We start from the raw sequence: 22,155 nt of genomic DNA, 5'->3' as shown, positions 1-22,155 counted from the left end.
ATGATGATGTGACATTCGTTGGGGTTTGTACAGAACAAACATGTTTTCTTACATCTAAAGGAACCAGATTTGTAAGCAGGGCATCTCTGCAGCAAGTCGAGCTGAAAAGCATCTGTTACTTGATCCAAATGAACGGATAATGCAGCGGTGTATTGTATTGTGATGTCACACTGAGCCTTGACATCATATCCAGGAGATAATGTCAGTGAATATGATTAAAATACAGAATAGGCATGAAACACAAACGTGAGGTGGAAAAAATCCCACGAGGTCCCCTGGTAATACTAGTCCTGTGTGAACAGGGCACTTTGCCCTCATTCAGTCTACATTGATTGATGTCGATGGCAGTTTGACTCCACTACACAGCTGAATAATCATCTGTATTTCTCTTCATTAACAGTGTCATTGTTGAGAAGGACCCAGAACAGGTCCCTGTGTCCCCGACGCTCCTCCCACCTCTACCACCAGGTCTCAACCCCGCCTGAGGCTCCAAAGAGGGAGACTAAGAGGACTTCCTGCTGGCACAGGTTTGTGGGCCGTAAGAGGAAGACCACACATCAGACTCCTGTAGAGGAAGTCGTGACAGAAGAGGGTGAGGGTGGAGAAGCTGGTGTCCAGGAGGCTTCACCCAGTTTCTCTGCTAACTTTGCAGCTTAACGTGAAAGCAGCAAAAACTAACAACATACATATCTCTCATATCTTCCATTCTTTCCTCTTTTGTTGTCTCCAGACTGTCTGAGAACGTAGCACTCTGCAGTTCCTCCAGCAGCACCATGGAGAATCAGTGTGTCCTGTTTGCATTCAAAACAATGATTGGTGAGTGGAACTCAGAGTTTGATAACCACAGTATGCATTTTACAACACACAGCATAGTACCACACTGGTGGCATTCCCATCATCCCCAGCTGTGTCTGTGTTTCCTGCTAATGGGCATGCTAACATGCTAAACAAAGATGCTAACATGGCTTCTTCTTCTTGGTCTTCTGTTTTTGGTTTCTCACCAAACATGTCACTTCCTGTGTTGGTTGTACCACACAAATGACAGAATGGAAAAAAACAAACAAACAACAACAAACATATAAGGTGATTATGTATTTTGGAAGGACGGGGGGATGAAACCAAAAAGGATTACGTTTTTGGGTCAAGAAGTCTCTCAAAGCCAGGAAGTCAGATGCTCTTAAAATGGAATTTCTTTGTAATCTATAAACTGACACAACTTCAGTTTGTGCAACACAAGTGTGTCGTGTGCAGTCAGTTTAGAAGGAACAGAAGTGACGTGAGTCTAACTCTCATGTCTGGCAGGACAGGTGTTAACTCTCAAGTTATTTTAACACAGTAATCGACCACAAAGAGGAAACTGCAGCATCACCTACAAATCTGCTGTAGAGAAGAAAAGCCTCACACGACGTCCGCCTGCTGACAGAGAATGGACACAAAATGTCTCTGCTGGGATTAATCTTTATTTTTGTGCTTCAGTTTGAAGGTAAAGCTGTTTTCTTATTTAAATGTTGATCAGGATTTTACAGACGTTTGGAATTTTCATTCCTATTAGATAAATGGTAGTGTGGAAAATGACCAAGTCACTGTTTTCCTGCTTTAAGACACTTTGATGAACTTTGATAAACTCTCTGGTGTGTAAATGAGCCGATGGTTGTGTGAGAGGAGGATAATAATTATGAGTCAATCATTTTTACATTGTTAAAAGTATGTAGACTCATGATATGCAGATGTCAAGAACAGGGAAGTGATGATCAAATAGTCAGTCTGCTCTCTGTGCTCTCTTTGCTTTCTTTAAACTCCACCTATGTGACAGAATACTGAAGTAATCACATTACAACTGGATGCAGATACTACATGGATTGAACAGGATGATAAAAGTGCACATAATACAAAACAAAGTCAATAACATCAGATGTGCAGATTGTATTTGATCAGAGTCGGTCTTTGTTTGTTCTGATCGACTGAGAAGAGTTTTTTCTGTGTTGTAACAGTGGAGGTGAGCTGTATCCTAAAGAGGCCACAACTCACTGATTAATGAGACAGAAATGAAAATGACTCTCTTATATGAACACGACCACTAGAGGGCCGAGGGGGACACACTCCCTCTCTGTCATTGTAAATGTAAAGTCACAATTCAGACCTGGACAATCTTTGTCAATTCTTTGTTGATTAAAATAAAATAAAATCCTCATAGTTGTTAACTGTTGTTCACTGTTTAGTCCCCATGCAGATATTTTATATGTGATGTGTCATTTCTTACAGAACATGTGTTCTTTTCTTTCCAGCAGGCGTCAGTGGAGAAGACATCCATCTCTACAGCAGAGCTGGACCTGATGCCATCCTGTCCTGTGGCAGAGCATCATTATCTGATCCAACATGCTCTGATGTTGAATGGTTTTATGACAGAGATCAGTCTCAGTTTTTCGCTGAGGTTTCAAAAGGAAATGTTTTGATGGACTCAGTCCGAGCTGTCAGGCTGAGTCTGGACACTTCCTGCTCTTTGATCATTAAAAACATCACTGCTGAGGATGCTGGTTTCTACATCTGTCTGCAGAATTGGGATCATCATACAGATATATATCTAAATGTTCTGACAAGTGAGTCTCATTATTTTCCTCATTTTCATTTTTAGAGGGGGACAACCAGTGAGACAGACAGGTGTCTGTCTGTGTCTTTATTAAGGTGAACAGTGATGAGCAGCCATCATTCATCCAGTCAATATGGAGACACTCCTTCCATTTAAGGAAGAGAAGATCATGTCCATAATACTCAAAGTGAACTGAATGCCTCACTGTTTTAAGATGATCACAGAGCTCCTGCTCCTTCATTCATGTACAAAGTTCCCCTCCCCCAGTTTACAGAGATGGACAGATCAATCTGCTCATACATTTTCTTTACAGGTTTCACTTTTTCATGTTATGAAGTCATTTGTATTGTTGAAACAACACTGAAAGGTCTTGATTCCATTTATTTCAGTACACCTTCATATTTTAATGCAGTAAAACAATGAAGACAAAAGATGAAGAGAAACTTGTTCAGACCTTGTAGTAAAGTCCTCCAAACATTTTTCACACTGAGTGAACAGTTATCTCTTGTTTTCTGTCAGTCTCTCCATCTCCACCGGACGCTGATCCAAAGAGGGACGGTGAAGTCACATTAGAGTGCTCTCTGTTCACATACACTGATCATCAATGTCCACAGATCAGCATCCGCTGGATGGATGAGACAAGCACTGTGCTGCTTGGTGAAGGTGAAGGGTACAAGTTCCTTGGACAGAAGAAGTGTGTGTCTTCTCTCACTGTGAAGCGTCAGAGTGGCCACAACAGGAGATACACCTGTCAGCTGGTTGATGAGAAGAACAATGTGAAGACAGAAGCTGACTACACACCTGTCTTCACAGGTAAGATGATACAAAGCTTCAACTGATAGTTTCTCAAAGTTTCACATGTTGAAGATGAAATATTTCCACAAGAGGAACATTTGTAACTTGATGGTTGTTTTGTCCTGCAGGGGTTAAATATTGTCCTCATTCATTAACTGACATGTCGTTTTAAAATCCTGTTCAACAGATTCCACAAATGTCCCTCTGAGCTCCATCATGTTGACTCTGAGAGTTGCAGGACTGATCCTGATGATTGTCATCACTGTTCTTGTCATCAGAGACACAAGTGAGGAAATCCACACCATGATTTTATAGAACTGGTTCATATAAATCATATTTTAAATGTTTAATGCTCCTTTTTATTGTTTCTCCCCCAGGGGACAGAAAACCACCTGATAATGACAATGTGAGTAAAAAACAACTAATATGATTTGTAAAATGAAAGATGTAACTTTAATTTCAGTCTGTTGTTCCTTCTGTGAGCACAGAGGCTGCAGACTCTCTGGTAGAAACGTTGTCACAATCTTCTTTGCTGTGTTGTATTTCTCAGGTGCATGCGGATGATGACGAAGTCACTTATGAAAATGATGAAGCACGTCCTGCTGCGACCAGACTGGACTGATCAGCAGCTTCCACACCAACGTCAACATCACCTTTCATGACTAACCCAAGCTTTGAGTTAAAATGATCGTTCTGTGTTTGGGATACATTGTTTTTTCATTTTACAGCTTAACTGATGTAAAAGCTTGAACTGTTTCTGTCCCAAAAACAAGCAGCTGTTTTGTAGTTTCAGTTGATAAAAGATTCACAATTTAATCAGAGTTTTTCAGATAAGTCGCCAGAATAACTGTTGGTTATGTACATTTCTGCAAAACCACAAATATGTTGAAACTTTAATGTCTTTATGGAGCCACTTTGACTTTCTCTTTGTTCAGTTTTCAGTTTTATGTTGTGACAATGCTGTGTTTATGTTCTGGTTAGGTTTAGGCACAAAAACCACCTGGTTAGGGTTAGGAAAACATCGTGGTTTGGTTTATCTGGCTCTCTTTCCTCAAACACAGCTGCAAATTGTCCCGACATCTCATTAAACATATCTGCTGTTGTTTCCAGTAACATGGCTGGAAACTGTCCCATGTTCTTTAAACGCTGTCATGCTTTTAAACATGAACTTCATTGTACTGTGCTGAACCTGATTTAATGCCTTTTTTATCACAATGTTTTAGCTTCTTATTTTCATAAAAGCCCTTCTATGGACGGGTGTTGTGAATTAGCATCTGCTACAAACACTGTGATACTTCATCAGACAGCTGTTTCAGTCTGTCTGTGTATATTGTATCTGTCCCTACACCATCAATAATAAAGTCATATGAGACAACCCTGCTGTGAGCATTCAGCCTGACTACATACTTCTTCTTTTTCCTGTCAGTACGTACTGCAGCTGCCTTTACAAACTACATACTGTTGTATGCAGTATATGTCACCAGTAGACTGAGGCTTGGTACCGAAATGAGAAAGTGACTGTTTTATGGACTGATGTGTTGTGGACTGGCATCGTTAAAATAACTTTGTACATGGACAGATGCTGATTGGGACTTGAACTCATTCATTGCGGAAGCATGGGGACTGTTGAGACTGTGGGGGGTGGTGTGTACTCTTCTTTGTCCACAGCTGACCTGGATGAGCCTAAAGATTAGGACTGGTTGCTGATTGGTCGGCCGCAGGACAGGCCTTCTAGGGGGCCGTGGCGATTGGCGGAGCGGGGGGTGTGCCAGGGGGCTCACCTGAGGAGAAAAGAGGAACAACGGGGGACGCGCGAGGATTTTCGGTTTTCGTGCAGGCCAGCGGAGACGACGGGGTCGAGGAGTCGAGAGCCCAAAGGAAGCCATCGACTGCTCGGTACAGGCGGCAGGGGGTGAGGGACCGCTGTTCGCCTGTTTGGAGGAGAGTAGGACCGAGGACGGACGCCAACCAGCCGGAGGCGATCGTGGCGAGGCCTGAAAGACCTTTTTTTTCGACGCTCGCTATTTCATGGGTGAAGGGAAGTTGAAACGTCAACCTTCGTGGCGTGTGTGAGTGAAGCCCCATTAATAAAGAAATCATTGCTGATTCTCCCTTCTGTTTGTCCCTGGCAGCCGTCGGCCTCGGGACGCCTTGGAAGAGCATCTGGTCGGCCTGCTGGTGGAGTGTGGAGACGCTGCGCCACCACGGACAGCCGTGTTGTCGCCCTGCCGCTCGGGACCCTGCCGGTGGTGCCCCAGGGCGGTGAGAGCCAGTATTGTTTAGATTCTCTCGGTCGTGGCTCCCCGACCGAGAGCGGACATTTAACTTTCTTATCCCGCTGTGCAGCCAGCGGCCGCTATCCCTGCACCTCGTCATGACAATGTTGATATCATAGGTAATTAGTGCCACCTCTTGCTAAATTCCACCCTCACTTGTAACTGTCTATACTCTCCTCTAGTGGCCAGGGGGTGCCATAAGGGTGTTGCACTGGGTATTGTTTGCTGTGAAAAAGGGGGTGTCCCACCCCTTGTGTGGGTTTATAAGATTGATAATCGTGTGCAGTGATTAATTTGAAGGAAGTGGTTGCTGTGAAATGTCCTCTCTTCAATGAGTGTGTGTAGTGGAAAAGTGTGGGTTAATTTCTTGTAGTGTCTGTTCCTGAGCTACTCCTCTAGCACCCTTAGCCAGGAGGAAAGGGGAGAGTTGGGATACAACATTAGAGTGGCTATAGAAAACTTACCTGTCTTGTTATTGGTCGAGAGCTGGGGGGGGAGGTGGCTGGGCAGGTGGGATTGTGTAACTATTTTTAATGCATTGAAATATTAATAAAGCTGTTATATTTTTCGTACCTGACCTCGCCTACTGTCTGTGTGTGTGATTTGGGGGATCTAGAACCTGATTTTGAGTGTTCGTGAAGTTAGAGGTTCGTGACATATACATACAATTGGAACGTATTACTTCATAATAACAATGCACCTTGAACTTTGACCCTCTTGCTCCGATATCTGTCGCAGCCTCAACACAAACTTTTGAGTACAAAGAACAGAGTACTTACACTTAATGTGCTTTCATGTGTCATTGTGGTGTCTGTCATCTGTCAGTGAGCTGTCAGATGTTGCTGCTCTCTGGGCTTTGTTTTTATTCTCATGACACACCGTGAGAGGATTGTGGGTCTTATACTGCAAAATGCAAACGGATGTAGTAGGACATCCTGGTATTACTGGCATACTGCATTTCACATACTTTGTATTGGGGCAAACTCAATCTTCTCCTGGCATATTAAATAGTATGGCAGTATGGGTGATGGAACGCAGAGTTACTTTTGTCATTCTGTTTCTCACAAAACATTTCACTTCCTGTTTTGGTTGCGCCACAGAAATGACAGAATGGAACTGAACACATTTCCATTACTCGGACTAAAAATAAAAATCTCATTGAATTCCTTTGGTTGACACCAAATAACCATCATCAAAGCAGAAGAGGATTTCCTTTTGAGTTTTGACATTTGGAGATAAAGCTTTTCACCTGATCATATTTCACAACTCCATAGAAAAGAAAATGAAGAAGTGTAAAGTGTGTTAACACAAACTATGTGTGTATATTTGAGGAATCACTTCCTGGAGCATGTGTAGAGTTGCATTAGCTCTATTTGAGTCAGTTTGTTCAAGAAGTCTGTCAAAGCCAGGAAGTCAGATGCTCTTAAAATGGAATTGCTTTGTAATCTATAAACTGACACAACTTCAGTTTGTGACACACAAGTGTGTCGTGTGCAGTCTGTTTAGAAGGAACAGAAGTGGCGTGAGTCTAACTCTCATGTCTGGCAGGACGGGTGTTAATTCTCAAGTTATTTTAACACAGTAATCGACCACAAAGAGGAAACTGCAGCATCACCTACAAATCTGCTGTAGAGAAGAAAAGCCTCACACGACGTCCGCCTGCTGACAGAGAATGGACACAAAATGTCTCTGCTGGGATTAATCTTTATTTTTGTGCTTCAGTTTGAAGGTAAAGCTGTTTTCTTATTTAAATGTTGATCAGGATTTTACAAACGTTTGGAATTTTCATTCCTATTAGATAAATGGTAGTGTGGAAAATGACCAAGTCACTGTTTTCCTGCTTTAAGACACTTTGATGAACTTTGATAAACTCTCTGGTGTGTAAATGAGCCGATGGTTGTGTGAGACGAGGATAATAATTATGATTCAATCATTTTTACATTGTTAAAAGTATGTAGACTCATGATATGCAGATGTCAAGAACAGGGAAGTGATGATCAAATAGTCAGTCTGCTCTCTGTGCTCTCTTTGCTTTCTTTAAACTCCACCTATGTGACAGAATACTGAAGTAATCACATTACAACTGGATGCAGATACTACATGGATTGAACAGGATGATAAAAGTGCACATAATACAAAACAAAGTCAATAACATCAGATGTGCAGATTGTATTTGATCAGAGTCGGTCTTTGTTTGTTCTGATCGACTGAGAAGAGTTTTTTCTGTGTTGTAACAGTGGAGGTGAGCTGTATCCTAAAGAGGCCACAACTCACTGATTAATGAGACAGAAATGAAAATGACTCTCTTATATGAACACGACCACTAGAGGGCCGAGGGGGACACACTCCCTCTCTGTCATTGTAAATGTAAAGTCACAATTCAGACCTGGACAATCTTTGTCAATTCTTTGTTGATTAAAGAATCAAATAAAATCCTCATAGTTGTTAACTGTTGTTCACTGTTTAGTCCTCATGCAGATATTTTATATGTGATGTGTCATTTCTTACAGAACATGTGTTCTTTTCTTTCCAGCAGGCGTCAGTGTAGAAGACATCCATCTCTACAGCAGAGCTGGACCTGATGTCATCCTGTCCTGTGGCAGAGCATCATCCTCTGATCCAAAATGCTCTAATGTTGAATGGTTTTATGACAGAGATCAGTGTCAGACTTTCACTGAGGTTTGGAAAGGAAAAGTTATGATGGACTCAGTCCGAGCTGTCAGGCTGAGTCTGGACACTTCCTGCTCTTTGATCATTAAAAACATCACTGCTGAGGATGCTGGTCGCTACATCTGTCGGCAGGGGAACAATCTTCATACAGATATATTTACATATCTCAGTGTTCTGACAAGTGAGTCTCATTATTTTCCTCATTTTCTTCTTTAGAGGGGGACAACCAGTGAGACAGACAGGTGTCTGTCAGTGTCTTTATTAAGGTGAACAGTGATGAGCAGCCATCATTCATCCAGTCAATATGGAGACACTCCTTCCATTTAAGGAAGAGAAGATCATGTCCATAATACTCAAAGTGAACTGAATGCCTCACTGTTTTAAGATGATCACAGAGCTCCTGCTCCTTCATTCATGTAAAAAGTTCCCCTCCCCCAGTTTACAGAGATGGACAGATCAATCTGCTCATACATTTTCTTTACAGGTTTCAGTTTTTCATGTTATGAAGTCATTTGTATTGTTGAAACAACACTGAAAGGTCTTGAATCCATTTATTTCACTACACCTTCATATTTTAATGCAGTAAAACAATGAAGACAAAAGATGAAGAGAAACTTGTTCAGACCTTGTAGTAAAGTCCTCCAAACATTTTTCACACTGAGTGAACAGTTATCTCTTGTTTTCTGTCAGTCTCTCCATCTCCACCAGACGCTGATCCAAAGAGGGACGGTGAAGTCACATTAGAGTGCTCCCTATTCAGATACACTGATCATCAATGTCCACGGATCAGTATCCGCTGGATGGATGAGACAAGAACTGTGCTGCTTGGTGAAGGTGAAGGGTACAAGTTCCTTGGACAGAAGAAGTGTGTGTCTTCTCTCACTGTGAAGCGTCAGAGCGGCCACAACAGGAGATACACCTGTCTGGTGGTTGATGAGAAGAACAATGTGACGACAGAAGCTGACTACACACCTGTCTTCACAGGTAAGATGATCAGTCAGACAAATCTGCTTCATGTAAGATGATACAAAGCTTCACCTGATGTTTTTTTCAAAGTTTCACATGTTGGAATTAAAGTATTATTATGACAGTCATATTAAAAATACACACATTTCTATGTAACGTTCTGCAAAGCTGCCAGTTTGTTGATCAGGAAACTAATGACTAGAGCTGAATGAGATAGAAGCTGACTACAGACAGAAAAGTGATGTTAGGATAAGATGAAAATCAAAATCTGTATCTGATTATTTTTACATGTAAATCCTGTAAATCACTCGATCATTAGATTGTGTATTTTAAGAGGAGAGGTCACATATTTTTACATATTGTGTTATGAGTTTCACTTCTCTGGCTGACTGCTGTCCTCTCACTACAGATCACTCTGCTGACCTACAGACCTACATCATCATCGGTGCAGTGGGCGGTGTGGTGGTCGTGGTGGTTGTCATCGCTGCTGTTCTCATCAAACACAGAAAGAGAGCCACAGTGACAGTCGGTCAGTAAACCACAGTAAATACAGTAACACATGGACATAAAGGAGTCTTTATGAATGTTAGTGACTGTCATTAAGTGTCATTTGGTCAGTTATGTCACTTTTATTGCATGGTTGACATTTAGATGACAACTTGACATTAACCAGGACAACAAACTTAAAGGAACTGTCAATATTTATGTGATAATGTGTAAAATGTACAGAATGATGATATTTAATAACTAATCTTTGAATTTTTACATTTTCTTCCAGATGGTCAAAAATCAGCCCAACACCCTGTGAGTAAAACGTATTGTGACACAATCACAATAAAGATAACAATTAAACTACGTACCAAAAATATTGTACTTATATGTTCTCTACAAAATCATAGTGTGTTTACCTTTCCTTATTTTTAGATTTGGTTAAAAAAAGATGGTTCACTGGTCTTTGACTTGTCTCATGATGCAGAAATACTAACTGATCTCTCCTAAAATTAATCCTGCATTATTCATTTGAGTGAAATCTTTGCAATCAGCATATCTGCTCAATTTCTAGTGAAATAAATCCACATATTTAGAGTTTGGTTGGCAGGTCCCTGTCAGATGAATGATGAAAAAAAATAAAAATAACAGTCCAGGAATTAACATTGATGTTAGTGCATGTAAAGAAACACAAATACGTGACTTAAACCGAAAAGATCAGGTGATTTTTATTAAATCCAATTAAGTTTAGGTAAAATTACAACAATGTACACCCATGCTCATTGTTATCAGTTATATTACAATGATGTAGAAAGTCTTTTTGTCTTTACTGTGAAAACAAAGTTAAATTGTACCTGTTTGTGTTTCATGAATCATTGTGTTGTTTGCACTCAGGATGAGCCAGAGAGCAATCTGACCTACATCACTGTTAGCCACACTATCCAACAGGCCCCCAACAAGAAAAAGGTGAGAGACTTAAAACACCTATGTATTTATTCAGCTGTGGTTTTCTATTTTTAGGCTTCACACGTGTTCACTTATTTTTTGTTGATCTAAAATCTTATTACAGACTAAAATTATGTTTCACACAACTGAATGTTTCCAGTTTTGTGGCAGCTCTTCCAAGATGACAACGCTCCCATGTCACTTCCACAGAGACATGGTTTTCCTAGTTCAGTGTGAAAGAACTTGACTGACCTCAAACACGTCCAACACCTTTAGGATGAACTGGACAGGACACTAGTGCACATGGTTTTACAATACAAAGTCCAACATATGGATGTACATGTTAAGTGTTCATATACTCTCTGCAGTGTAGGGTATCTTCTCATTTCAGTCCCTGACAAACATTTTTTTCATATATGGTCCTGGTGTGACCAACAACCAATGAGTTACAGAACTATAAATGTAAATGTTGTGGTAAATGATGTAAAACCTCTAATTTGTGTCACACAGGTCAAAGAGGAAGAGGAAGTCACTTATTCAACAGTCAAGACGGCAGTGAAGACAGAAGCAGACGATGATCCCAGCTGCCTCTACAGCTATGTCAGCAAACCAAAGTGAATCAGAGGAAATGAAAGTTACAGTTATAATGTCATAGTCATAAAAACTACCAGAGTGTTTTCTGTCTGATAGAAAGTGGACAGTTTGTGCAGCAGTGTTCTTATCAAATGTTTAAGCATTAGTATTTGCTTCTAGCTTTGCTGCGCTGATGGTAGGAGGAGTCTGTGGTCCATTACTCAGCCCAGAATTGGCAGCTTGACTGTTTTTTTGTTTTTGTGTTCTTATCACAATAGATAATCAAGTTAACAAACATAACTTTTGACAAGAAAAAAAGGTAAAGACCATTATTATTGTTATTTCAGTTTTTACAGATATTTCAGTCAATATTCTGTTTTTCAACTAGTAAAGTAATTGCACTGAATAGTCTAATAAGTTCTCGCTGTAACAGGGATTTTAATTTGCAAACTTTTCGTGAGCATATTGTGGGTTCCAAAGGTGTCCTCACTTGGGATTTAGCATTGTCAGGTCAGGCTTTAAGCCTAAATTATTTTTTTATGTTGTTGTTTTTTGTGTCATTTTGTATCAGGAATTTATGGCAAGTGAGATTTTTTGTATGTCGGTCCATTTTCTAAGTTTGATCTGAACTGTTTCTATTCTTGGTTCCTCAATTACTTTTTTATTTTGTGATCCGTGTTTTTTGTTGTGTGATACCAAGTTTTCAATTCATTTTGACCACAAGATGCTGAAGTGCACCTCTACCTCATGTTCTAAGTAGGACTAAAACATTCATGTGCTCTTCCAGGGGTGTTTTAATTTCCCCATGCACTCTAAACACAAGATACATCTATTGGGTGTTAGCAGGGTGTGTCACAGCACTGTCAGTGTCTTTCTTTTGGCGAAGAATGTGTTACAATTTGCTTTAATCTGCCGTCAGTGTCGTGGGTGGAATATTGTGTATTATCAGCATGTCAGATCAAGCAGTAGCATTTAACAGCCTCATTCTGATATATGAACAGTTCTATGTTCCAATATAGTTTATGGTTATAATGGTTACTGTCAGTTGCAGCAGTAAGAGTACAGTACTTTTGTGAGTTTTTATGTTTTGTGTTCAAAATGCTTCAAAAAACTGTTGGAAACCTGGCTTTATCCCTTCAGTCATTATACACATGATCTGAGGCAAGTTTAATGTCTTCACTTGCCCCTCAGGGCTTCCGTAGGTACTGCATTAGCACTGCTGTGATAAGCCCATGTTATTTATACATAGTAATAATCCTGGAATTTTCTTTAGAAGTTGAAGATGAGTGCCCAAATTCAGTATTAACTGTATGTTAGTCTAGTTATCTACTGTGTTATTGGTTAAGGTAGTGAGTAATTTTAATGTGCTTACTTTTATTTTTTAAGAATATCCTCTTCCTGCACTTAACTTTTTTTGGCCTTTCCCACTCTGGCTTGGTCCAAAGTGTAATATTATAAATAAGTCTGCCAATCATTGTGTGTCGACATCTATCGTGTGTCTTGGGTTGTGGTTTTAAAAGATTAAGGAAGAAAGAGTTTCATGTTCCTCCCTGTTGGGTCAGAGCTCTAGCATCACATTTCCTGTTGCTCTCATCAGAGCAACCAGCTCAAAACGTTTTAGATACTCATAAACATCATAAAACACAAACAATTATAAGATGACTGTGCACGTATCATGGTAAATTTAAATGTTGTGACCCTAAATATAAGATATCTCTTAAAAAAAACAAAAACATTACACACAAACAAAAAAACAAACAAACAGAAAAATATGTTTGGAGGATCACAAGTGTCATGGAAACAGCAATACAGCATGTCAGCAATCATTAATATACAATAAAAGATTTCCATTCATGGATATGTTTACAAATTTATTAACTAATCTATATTATATTGACTAAATAACTGCTTTGTCATGGCTAAAGGGGCACTATGTTGTTTTGGAGAAGAATTTCAAATTCAGAATTTTTATATTTACAATATTGATGAGGAAACTAACAAACTTAACTTAACAACACAAACTAAACAAACTCAGAAATAATCATCTTTTCCATAACTGAATAAACAAGCTCTTCTCAGAGGATAATAAGGTCCCTGAACACTGTTTGAAGCTAGAAAGTTGGCAGGGTCCGCCAAATATAAACAAAGTACATCAGTACAAAATTGTGTTGTCCCTTAAGGTCAGTTTGTTTGTTTAGTTTATTCAGTCATGAAAACATCCGGGGGGTGTCTGCCCTTGGTCACGACCGTCTGGGTGCCCCCCGGACTTGCTCTGCCCCTCGGACCAACCTCCTGGTCCCCCTGACCTGGCTTGACTTTAACAAACTCCACTGCTGGACTGGCCATCTGGTATACCAGGCATTTCCCAGTGGGCCTCAGGTTTTTTGGGCTGAATGACCATTTATTTATTTATTTATTAGGAATGTTTGGCTAATAAAACAGGTAGATTGGCCCATTATTCATGATTTGACACTGGGCTGGCCCAATCAAAGCCGAGGCCTCTTCCCCCTTAGGCCTCACTGTCAATCAATCAATCAATCAAGGCAACCGAGGCAAGAGAGAGATGCCTGCAAGAGCGGAGGGAGAGTTGAACCTGCCGTAACAGGCTATGAATGGGCTGTGCCTGTCTGCCTGGCTCAAATGTGATGTTGATGACATTATTTGGTTAGCTCACTAATTTTTAACACAGCATGTATAGTTTGCAACACCTGCCAGTGGTTCCCAGTCGGCGGCCCGGCCGACACCTGCCAGTGTTTCCCGGTCGGCGGTCCAGCCAATTCCTGCCAGTGTTTTTCCATCGGTGGTCTGGCTGACACCTGCTGTGGTTCTCCGTCAGCAGCCCGGCTGACACCTGTTCCTTCTCCTCCATCGGTGGCCCGACCGACACCTGTTCCTGCTCCTCTGTCGACGGCTGACACCTGCCAGTGGTTCTCCGTCGGCAGCCCGGCCGACCAACTCTTGTTTTTCTCTGTCGGGGGTTCAGCCGACGAACCCCAGTGTTTCTCTGTCGGCTGTCCGGCCAACTCCTGTCAGCGTTTCTCCATCGCCGGCCCTGCTGACACCTGCCAGTGTTTCTAAGTCCGCGGCCCTGCTGACACCTGCGAGTGGTTCCCAGTCAGTGGTCCGGCCCACACCTGCCAGTGTTTCTCTGTTGGCAGTCCAGTCGACACCTGCCAGTGTTTCTACATCAGTGGCCCTGCGGGCACCCGCCAGTGCATCTCCGTCAGTGTCCCGGCCGACCAACCCCAGTACATCTCTGTCGGCGTCCTGGCCGACATCCACAAGTGTTTCCCCGCCTCCTGCTCATCCTTGCCGCCGTCCTCCAGAGGGATTTAGCCTTCACCACCGGCCTCCAGAGGGTTCCCGCCTTACCCTCTGGCCTCCAGAGGGTTCAAGCCTTCGCTGCCAGCCTCCAGAGGGTTCCCACTTTTGCCTCTGGCCTCCAGAGGGTTAAAGCCTTCGTGGCCGGCCTGCAGAAGGTTCGAGCCTTCGCTGCCAGCCTCCAGAGGGTTCCCGCATTCACCTCTGGCCTCCAGAGGGTTCCCGAATTCCCGACATTCCCATAGCCAAAGGCAAAATATAGATAGATAAAAAAAATAGGTTGTAACTTAAAACCAACCATAATGGTGAAGTAAAACCAGGGAATATGGTCTATATATCTGCTAGCATGCCATATATAGAAGAGGTTGACATAACTGGAACTTTTAATCCAGTTTGTTAATGGTTAGTTGGTTAATGGCTATTAATGAATAGTAGAAAAGTAGAGTGTAGGGCAGATGAAGAGGGAAATCAAGCTGGTGCAAGCAAAAGCTTGCCAAACAATGTGGTGATGGCCAGCACACTGCTGGTTGTGTTGAAGATATTCATGACCGTTAATATGCATGTGTAACCCCATCTTTCTGGTTCTATCTCAGCAGACTGAAGGGACCACTCAACAACTTCTTTCAGGTTCAAGGCATTTATTTCCAGCACAGCTGTTACACTAACACATTAATGTGGTAGGTGGTGATGGTGAAACATACAGTGCAGCTCCAGCCCCATAGTTCAGATCGTCAGCAGGCAAAGGGGACAAAGTTATGACCTCCAGTCTCTTTAATTACCACCACCGCCACATGAGGGCGCTCTTATCAAACAAATAAAAGGAGCCTTGCATAGGTTCAGATAGGATTTAAAGCTTTTCCCCAAAGGAATAAGGATAGCATAATAACTTTATTGAATATATAAGGAATACTGAATGAACATAGGGATGAATTTTGATGAACTTCAACAATCTATAATAACCCTGTTACACATGAGTATTACACTTAATGAATTACAAACTCCGCTTTTGCATATGACTATGATTAATTTATTACAACATTTTCAAGCCCTCCTTCTCCTCACACACAGGAAACAGCACACAGTTCATGAGGTGAAGGGTTGAGGGTGAAGCCCACACGTGGGGTCAGATCCAGTTCAGCCTCTGAAACTCCAGGCGGAGGAGTGAAACGAAAGCGTTGCATGATTGTGGTGAAGAAGATGAAGAGCTCCATCCTGGCCAGACCCTCTCCAAGACAAATCCTTCGACCTGCGAGATAAAAAATGAAGAGTGTGCAGGTGAGGCTACGTGCCAGGAAACTGATCATTGACAAGAAATAATGCCTCCGCTCACAAACCTGCAGAAAAAGGCATGAAGGCATCTCGCTTGACAAACTTTCCATCTTTGTCCAGGAAGTGGGCAGGATGAAAGGTGTATGGCTTCTCCCACTCACTGTCATCATATAGGACAGATGTCAGGAGAGGATACACTGTGGTCCCCTGGAGAAATGCAGGAATGTAAAGGCTTCATTATATTATAAGCTACATTCTGTTAATGATTAGTATGAGGAAATAAAAGCCCAGGGTAGCCCAGGATGTTCACCAAATTAAAAACAAAGTTTTCTTTTTTAAATATTAGTTGAGTTTGATCTTCCTTATTAGTTATTTAACTCAGTCTGACCTTTTTAAGGAAGTAACCCTGGAAGGTGACATCTTGGCTGGTTTTGTGAGGAACTGCCATGGGGACAATGTTGGCCAGTCTCTGTGTCTCATGGATGACAGCGTCAGTGAAGGGCATGTTCCTCCTGTCCTCGACCTGCACCTGACGACTTCCTATCACCCTGTTTACCTCCTCCTGGACCTGCTCTGTGAAATGAAAGGAGAGTAACGGGCAAAATTAGACTTTGTCTTTTGCTAACACGCTCAACATAGGTAGAGCCTGCTCAACATCAGCATGGTGTCATTGTTCATGCTGGCATGAGAACATAAGTATTTAGGTCAAAGCACTGCTGCTGCTGTGAGCATTGTCTTCCTTTTTGTTTGTATTTTGATTATTTTTGTGTTAGTAAGGCACACAGTTTGAATTGTATGTGTCAGTATTTGAGATGTGCACAACTTCTGCTCCTTACCTTGTATTTTCGGGTACTTGGCCATAAGTAGAAGTGCCCATCTGAGTGTGGTTGCTGTGGTATCAGTGCCAGCAGCAAACAGATTCAAGACTGTCTCCATTAGATTATCATCGTTGAAGTGACTGTTAGTCACCTCAGATTCCTGCAGGTAAAGATGTATAAATCAGTTTACATTACTTATATTTAGAGTTGTAACATTTCATGTATTTGTGCTGAACTGTCGGAGGTCATGGTCCTAATACTAATACTACTTTTTTCTTTTTCGCAGGATGGTGAAGGCATGATCCCCCCTATTCTGCTTCTGATTGGCTTACATTACATTTTTACCTAATCTGCCCCAGCACCCTTCAGTGGAGAGAGTCACGACAAAGGAAGGTCAAAATGCTGATCATCATATGATTCATGGAGACTTCAGATAGTTCTGTGAAGTTCCTAAGTGGGCAATTTAAATGCATGAATACAGAGGTACCAAAGTTTGATGTTTGGCAGTTCGTAGTTAATACATGATTTATTTATTGATTGATTTCCACTACTGGGCTGCTGGTATATGCAGCTAACTTCTGGGAACAACTGAGAGGCTCCATGATCCACCATTAATTTAAAAAAAGTATCCATTTGAGTGAACAGAGATTACGTGACACTCTGTACCTAGACCATGTTCATCAAGCCCACATACCGCACGGAATGATGCCACTCCTGTTTGCCAGATCTGAGCCACAAGCAGGCCATACCATGGCCACATGTCAGCCAAAAGCAAACCAAATAAACCACAACTGACCCATGTCTGGGCCCGATTCAAGCCCAGTTTTGGACCAGTTCTTGTTTGTTCGGTTCGCTCTTAGTTGAGATGTGGCCATAGCATGACCTGCTTGTGGCTCAGATTTGGCAAACAGGAGTGGACCGCCCAAGTGCCATCATTTGACGTAGTATGTGGGCCGGATGAATGTCTCTGTGTTGACCAGATCTGGGCCACAACAATTTTGTTATTTGGGGACGAATGCAACAAGTCCTTCAAAGGCAGAGTAGTGTGGGTCATGCCTTCGCCACCCTGGGTAAAAAAAATTCCAAGTAGTATGTAGATCAATACACTTCATGCTGAACCCAAGTTCAAAAGCCTGAGTAACACCCATAAACTTTAAGCTGTATAGTATTTGCTGAAGTTAGCACAACAAGCTGATTGGCATGGAAGTCACACAATGGTGAGTTGGAAGACCAATAGATCAGATCAATATCAGTTTGTACAAGTTAACACTGAATCCTCATTTCATGCCAAAGTTAGTCATGGGGTTCCCCAAGGATCTGTGCTCAGACCAATACTTTTTACTATATATATACTTCCTTGAGGGAATATTATTATAGAACAATCCATAAATCTTCATTGTGATGCAGACGATACACAATTATACTTGGCAATTAAACCAAATGACACTAATCAGTTATTTGGGAACAATTTGGGTTCCTGTTCAGCTGAATGGAAACACATCAAGCGTACCCCAGCCTAACCCACATTCAGCATCATCACCCAGACTAAAAGAAATGTTTAGTGATGTATTTGTTCTTTTAAAAAAAAAAAAAAATCATACCAAACCGTGACTCAGATAACGAACTTTGCCACAAAACTCCAAAAATCTGAATCATGGTCAGAATACATTTAAAAGATCTCATAGAACCACATCTCAAACATAAACAAATACATTCAAATATGAGGTTTTAAATCCAAGTTATAAATAAAATAAACTAATGTAAAATGTGAAGATAGATGATATGATAAGATGATAAACCTCCAGATTTTGCTTCTTAGCCAGAAAGGCGTCTGCAAAGCCTCTGCACATCTCTGGATTGAGGGTCTCTTTTAAATGACTGAAGAGCTCTAAGTTCTGTTCCTTATTGAAGGTGGTGATTTTATGGATTTCTCTTCTGTTGCCAACCCATTGGAAGATCCATGGGAAGACGTTGTACATCTGTAAAAAACAAACAAACAAAAAAAGCTGCTATATACTATATACAGTAGTGTTTAAAATAACACGAAGCATTTAAAGGTGCAATCTGTAAGACATGGCCTGAAACATAGTATAAAGTATGAGTCATGAAAAGTATCATCTTGATATCCTCAATAACAGGTGGGATGAGAGGGGAGAAATACAGTATGTCCTCAATGAGGAACGGCGAATGCTAAGGGCGGCGTCATCCACGGGGGGCGCCACAAACGCTGGGAAAATAAATTCCTATTTTTTACCAGTGCTATTACTACTATTATTTCGAAATATTATTTAAAGGGGAGCTCCGGTTTTTTGACACCTGGACCTTATTTATAGGTGTAATTATGCTCATATACTGTACTCACACAGACAATTGTAGTGCAGCTTGGAGTCCTTCGGACGTTAGTTAGATCCAACCAATCATGACCACAGCGCACGGGGGCCACGGCAATGGAGCTTCTACATAGGAATTATCTGCTGCGAAACTCGCTCATTTCACCTACATTTTGTCATGAATGGCCAGTGTTATCATCATGTCAGCTCAGCTACCTTGTTGTCGTCGGGGATTTTTTCAAACAAACTTTTGATGACGTCATAGACATGCGCCGCAAAAACTCAGCTGTTTCACTTTGTTTTGGTCGGCTATTTCTGTGCAACATGGCAGAATATTTATCTGATGTAGAGGTGTCGGAAGCAACTTTGGAGCAGAGTGTTAACTTGCTAGCTTACTTCGGACGATAGTAGCATTGTTTAATAATTAGTAAATAGCTAGAGTCGATGAAGTTAATGTTACTCCACCTTAAATTCATCAGGGACATTTGGAAAGTTGACGTCAGGCCTGTTCAGGTGTTATTTTAACCTGTTGGCTGTGTTTTCCTGCTTGTATGTCAGTTAAAATGCTATTAGTTTTCCATCCCCTTTATAAGTAATAGGGCAGTTGTAAGCCTTTGGTTTATTGTGTTTATTAGTTTGACTGCACTTTTTGCACTCTGGTTAGACTGAATTGCATTGCAATGACGATAAAGTTGAATGAATCTCATTGTATTTTCTTTATTATATTAGTCTTATGTATAGCACACACCAAGCATCTGTTTTTTATTAAAATGTAACATCCAGTGGTCACATATACTTCTCCTCTCTCATCAGATGCACTTTTAAAATGTTTCACCACCACCCCCAGTGACACATCATCAGGTGCTCCTGTCCCCTCTACGTCAGCACAGCAGAGTGACAGTATTCTGTAATATTTTTGTGCAATACCTTATTTATAATGTAGTTTTAATTCATTTTATGTCACTTGTTTTCGTGTTCACTGTTTTTATTTTGTATGTAAATAGAATATTCTTTAATAAGTTTGTGCAGTACCTTATTTATATTGTATTTTTCGTTTATCACTTATTTCTTTCTTCAGTTTTTATTTGGTGTGATATTTTTCACTTAAAAGAAATAAAATCTTGAATACATACATGCAGTTTCTGTGTGAGTGTAATGTGAAATTGACTGCGATGCGATATTGCCAGCTAAAATCTTGCCTAGAGCACCAAATTGGTCAGGGCCGGCACTGCGTCCTTTAAATAGCAGGAGACAGACTCTGCTTTTGACTTTAGACCAGCTTTTTGGTCGTCTAGGGCTCAGTCGTTTTCTGCTGCCTCAGCAATATCAGTGCACCAGTGCATCAGTGCACCTGACCGCAACTCATTTTAAGACCAACAAGTACATTTGCTGTTTACACAACATGGGCCCTGGACGTGAAAATGAGAACTGCATCAGTCTGAAACTAGCAATGACACTTTGTGTCAAGCGTAAGATAGCGCCCAGTGAGTTTGTTGTTTTTCGGATATTTAAAAGAATATTTCCACTATTGGTTAAGTTTAGGCCATTAAACTACTTGGTTAGGTTTAGGCAACTACTCACTTAGTTTTATGGAAAAGGTCATGGTCTGGATTACATTAATAAGTTAACGGTGGTTTTGCAGGTGACAGGAGCAGCAATGATCACCAAAAATAAAAATCATCTCCGTCTCGGACAAGAATGTGCATCAAGCACAACACACAAATAAAGTTTTTAGGGAGTCCTGTCAGCTAATGGGGCCAATTAAGCCAATGAAAGGGCCAAAAGATAGCAACAGCAAAAGTATAGTGAACATCAGTTGGCAGTTATACCGGTAATATTATCTTTACACATGGCACTTCTAATATTAAAGTCACTGCACTGAAGCTTCCACAGAAAGAGTCAATGATACCTGTATTGATGGGGAGCCCGCAAGTTGAATTCTTTTGTTTGTTGTATCTACCATAGATGTAAACCTTGGGTCATGGTAGTCAAATCTGTTGCCATAGACAATGGAGCAGATGATATTAGAGACCGCATAGTTTATTGACTGGGTCGTATCAAAGGCTTCTCCTTTAGAATGGGAAAACAAAAGCAAATTGAAATAACATGAAATAAAATAACAACAAAAAGGTAACCGACTTGACAAAAGTAAAACATTTACCTTTGTGTTTCTTGAAGACTTCAATGAGGTAGTCACATTCCTCAATGATTTTGTCCTCACATGCCCTCTTGCCCATTCCAAAGTCTCTCAGGTTAGTCAAGGCAAAGCGCCTCATCTCTTTCCATGTATCCCCATTGGACCATAAAACCCCTGAGATTAAACAATAATCTGGGTTGAGATGACAAACATTTGCTCAAAGGTAAACAGAACAATAAAATGATTTGCTCTTTCATTTTTTATTTTCTTACCGTGTCCATTATTGAGCTCATGTGCAATCTTGAGGCAATCTCTGTCTCCAAACTCTTCAGCGTAGTTGACAAGTGCCTCCTTCACTGCCTTGTATCCAGCCAGAACCACCACTTTTTGGGGTCCAAGGTAAACAGTGAACACTGACCCATATTTCTTGGAAAGCTAAAACAGTAGTACATTGTCTTTATGTTTTTTTTCATTTGACAAACTCATGTAAAGGCAGAAAATGTTGTATAAATATTGTATTTTAATTTTAATTCCAGTCTCTTCCTCACCTCCCATAATGTGTTGTAGGGCTTTTTAAGGTCCAGCTGCAGCAGGTTACCGAGCAGGGGAAGGGGTTTTGGTCCTGGAGGCTCTTTCCCATCTGCCTGGGAGCTGAAGCTGGAGGAGGAGATGATGTAGACGAGCAGCAGGACCACCAGAGCTCCCAGCAGGGAGACAGAACTGAAGGACTGGAGAAACAGATCGAATATCCCCATGATTTTAAGACAAATGTTTTGATGTTGCTAATGCGCCAACAAAGTGTGGTTCCCTATGGGGCATTTAGTTGTGTGAGCATTTGAATAATGATTAATAAATGTTATAGCAGCCAGACTAAGGGGAGGGACAAAGGTTGCTGAACACCAGTCAATATTTGCCCTGAGGTCTTTTAAGGCCACTGTTTGTGGTCTGAGAGGATATGTTCATACTTGTGCTCACAATC

At 41.1% G+C, this 22,155-nt stretch overlaps 4 protein-coding genes across 5 annotated transcripts; 3 read left to right on the top strand and 1 right to left on the bottom strand.

The window, feature by feature from the left end:
- Window positions 1-233: 233 nt before the first annotated feature.
- LOC311271380 (uncharacterized protein) lies at window positions 234-2,649 on the top strand (the record flags this gene model as incomplete). The annotated part of the gene is made up of 5 exons (XM_084377021.1): window positions 234-246; window positions 401-527; window positions 731-816; window positions 2,286-2,534; window positions 2,633-2,649. The coding sequence occupies 5 exons, from the start codon at window positions 234-236 to the stop codon at window positions 2,647-2,649; spliced, it is 492 nt and encodes a 163-aa protein (XP_084233147.1).
- Window positions 2,650-2,850: 201 nt separating this feature from the next.
- LOC311271517 (uncharacterized protein) lies at window positions 2,851-4,708 on the top strand. The gene is made up of 4 exons (XM_084377220.1): window positions 2,851-3,400; window positions 3,570-3,668; window positions 3,760-3,788; window positions 3,933-4,708. The coding sequence occupies exons 1-4, from the start codon at window positions 3,217-3,219 to the stop codon at window positions 4,002-4,004; spliced, it is 384 nt and encodes a 127-aa protein (XP_084233346.1). The 5' UTR covers window positions 2,851-3,216; the 3' UTR covers window positions 4,005-4,708.
- Window positions 4,709-7,133: 2,425 nt separating this feature from the next.
- Window positions 7,134-12,714, top strand: LOC311271516 (uncharacterized protein). Of its 2 annotated transcripts, none has more exons than XM_084377219.1 (7): window positions 7,134-7,387; window positions 8,195-8,509; window positions 9,019-9,312; window positions 9,704-9,823; window positions 10,073-10,098; window positions 10,678-10,749; window positions 11,239-12,714. In XM_084377219.1, exons 1-7 carry the CDS (start codon window positions 7,342-7,344, stop codon window positions 11,344-11,346), a joined length of 981 nt encoding a protein of 326 aa, XP_084233345.1. In that variant the 5' UTR covers window positions 7,134-7,341; the 3' UTR covers window positions 11,347-12,714. The 2 variants fall into 2 exon arrangements, with proteins under 2 accessions (XP_084233345.1, XP_084233344.1); XM_084377218.1 differs by having other exon boundaries at window positions 8,192-8,509.
- A 2,606-nt stretch (window positions 12,715-15,320) lies between these two features.
- Window positions 15,321-21,934, bottom strand: LOC311271477 (cytochrome P450 2K1-like). The gene is made up of 9 exons (XM_084377170.1): window positions 21,725-21,934; window positions 21,449-21,611; window positions 21,201-21,350; window positions 20,949-21,109; window positions 18,509-18,688; window positions 16,728-16,869; window positions 16,280-16,464; window positions 15,957-16,098; window positions 15,321-15,868 (listed from the first exon to the last, which is right to left on the bottom strand). The coding sequence occupies exons 1-9, from the start codon at window positions 21,929-21,931 to the stop codon at window positions 15,681-15,683; spliced, it is 1,518 nt and encodes a 505-aa protein (XP_084233296.1). The 5' UTR covers window positions 21,932-21,934; the 3' UTR covers window positions 15,321-15,680.
- Window positions 21,935-22,155: the final 221 nt, after the last annotated feature.

This window comes from Pagrus pagrus (assembly GCF_965226575.1).
Source record: "Pagrus pagrus genome assembly, chromosome: 16".
NCBI classification, from domain to species: Eukaryota; Metazoa; Chordata; class Actinopteri; order Spariformes; family Sparidae; genus Pagrus; species Pagrus pagrus.
This window is presented reverse-complemented; position numbering and strand designations above follow the sequence as displayed.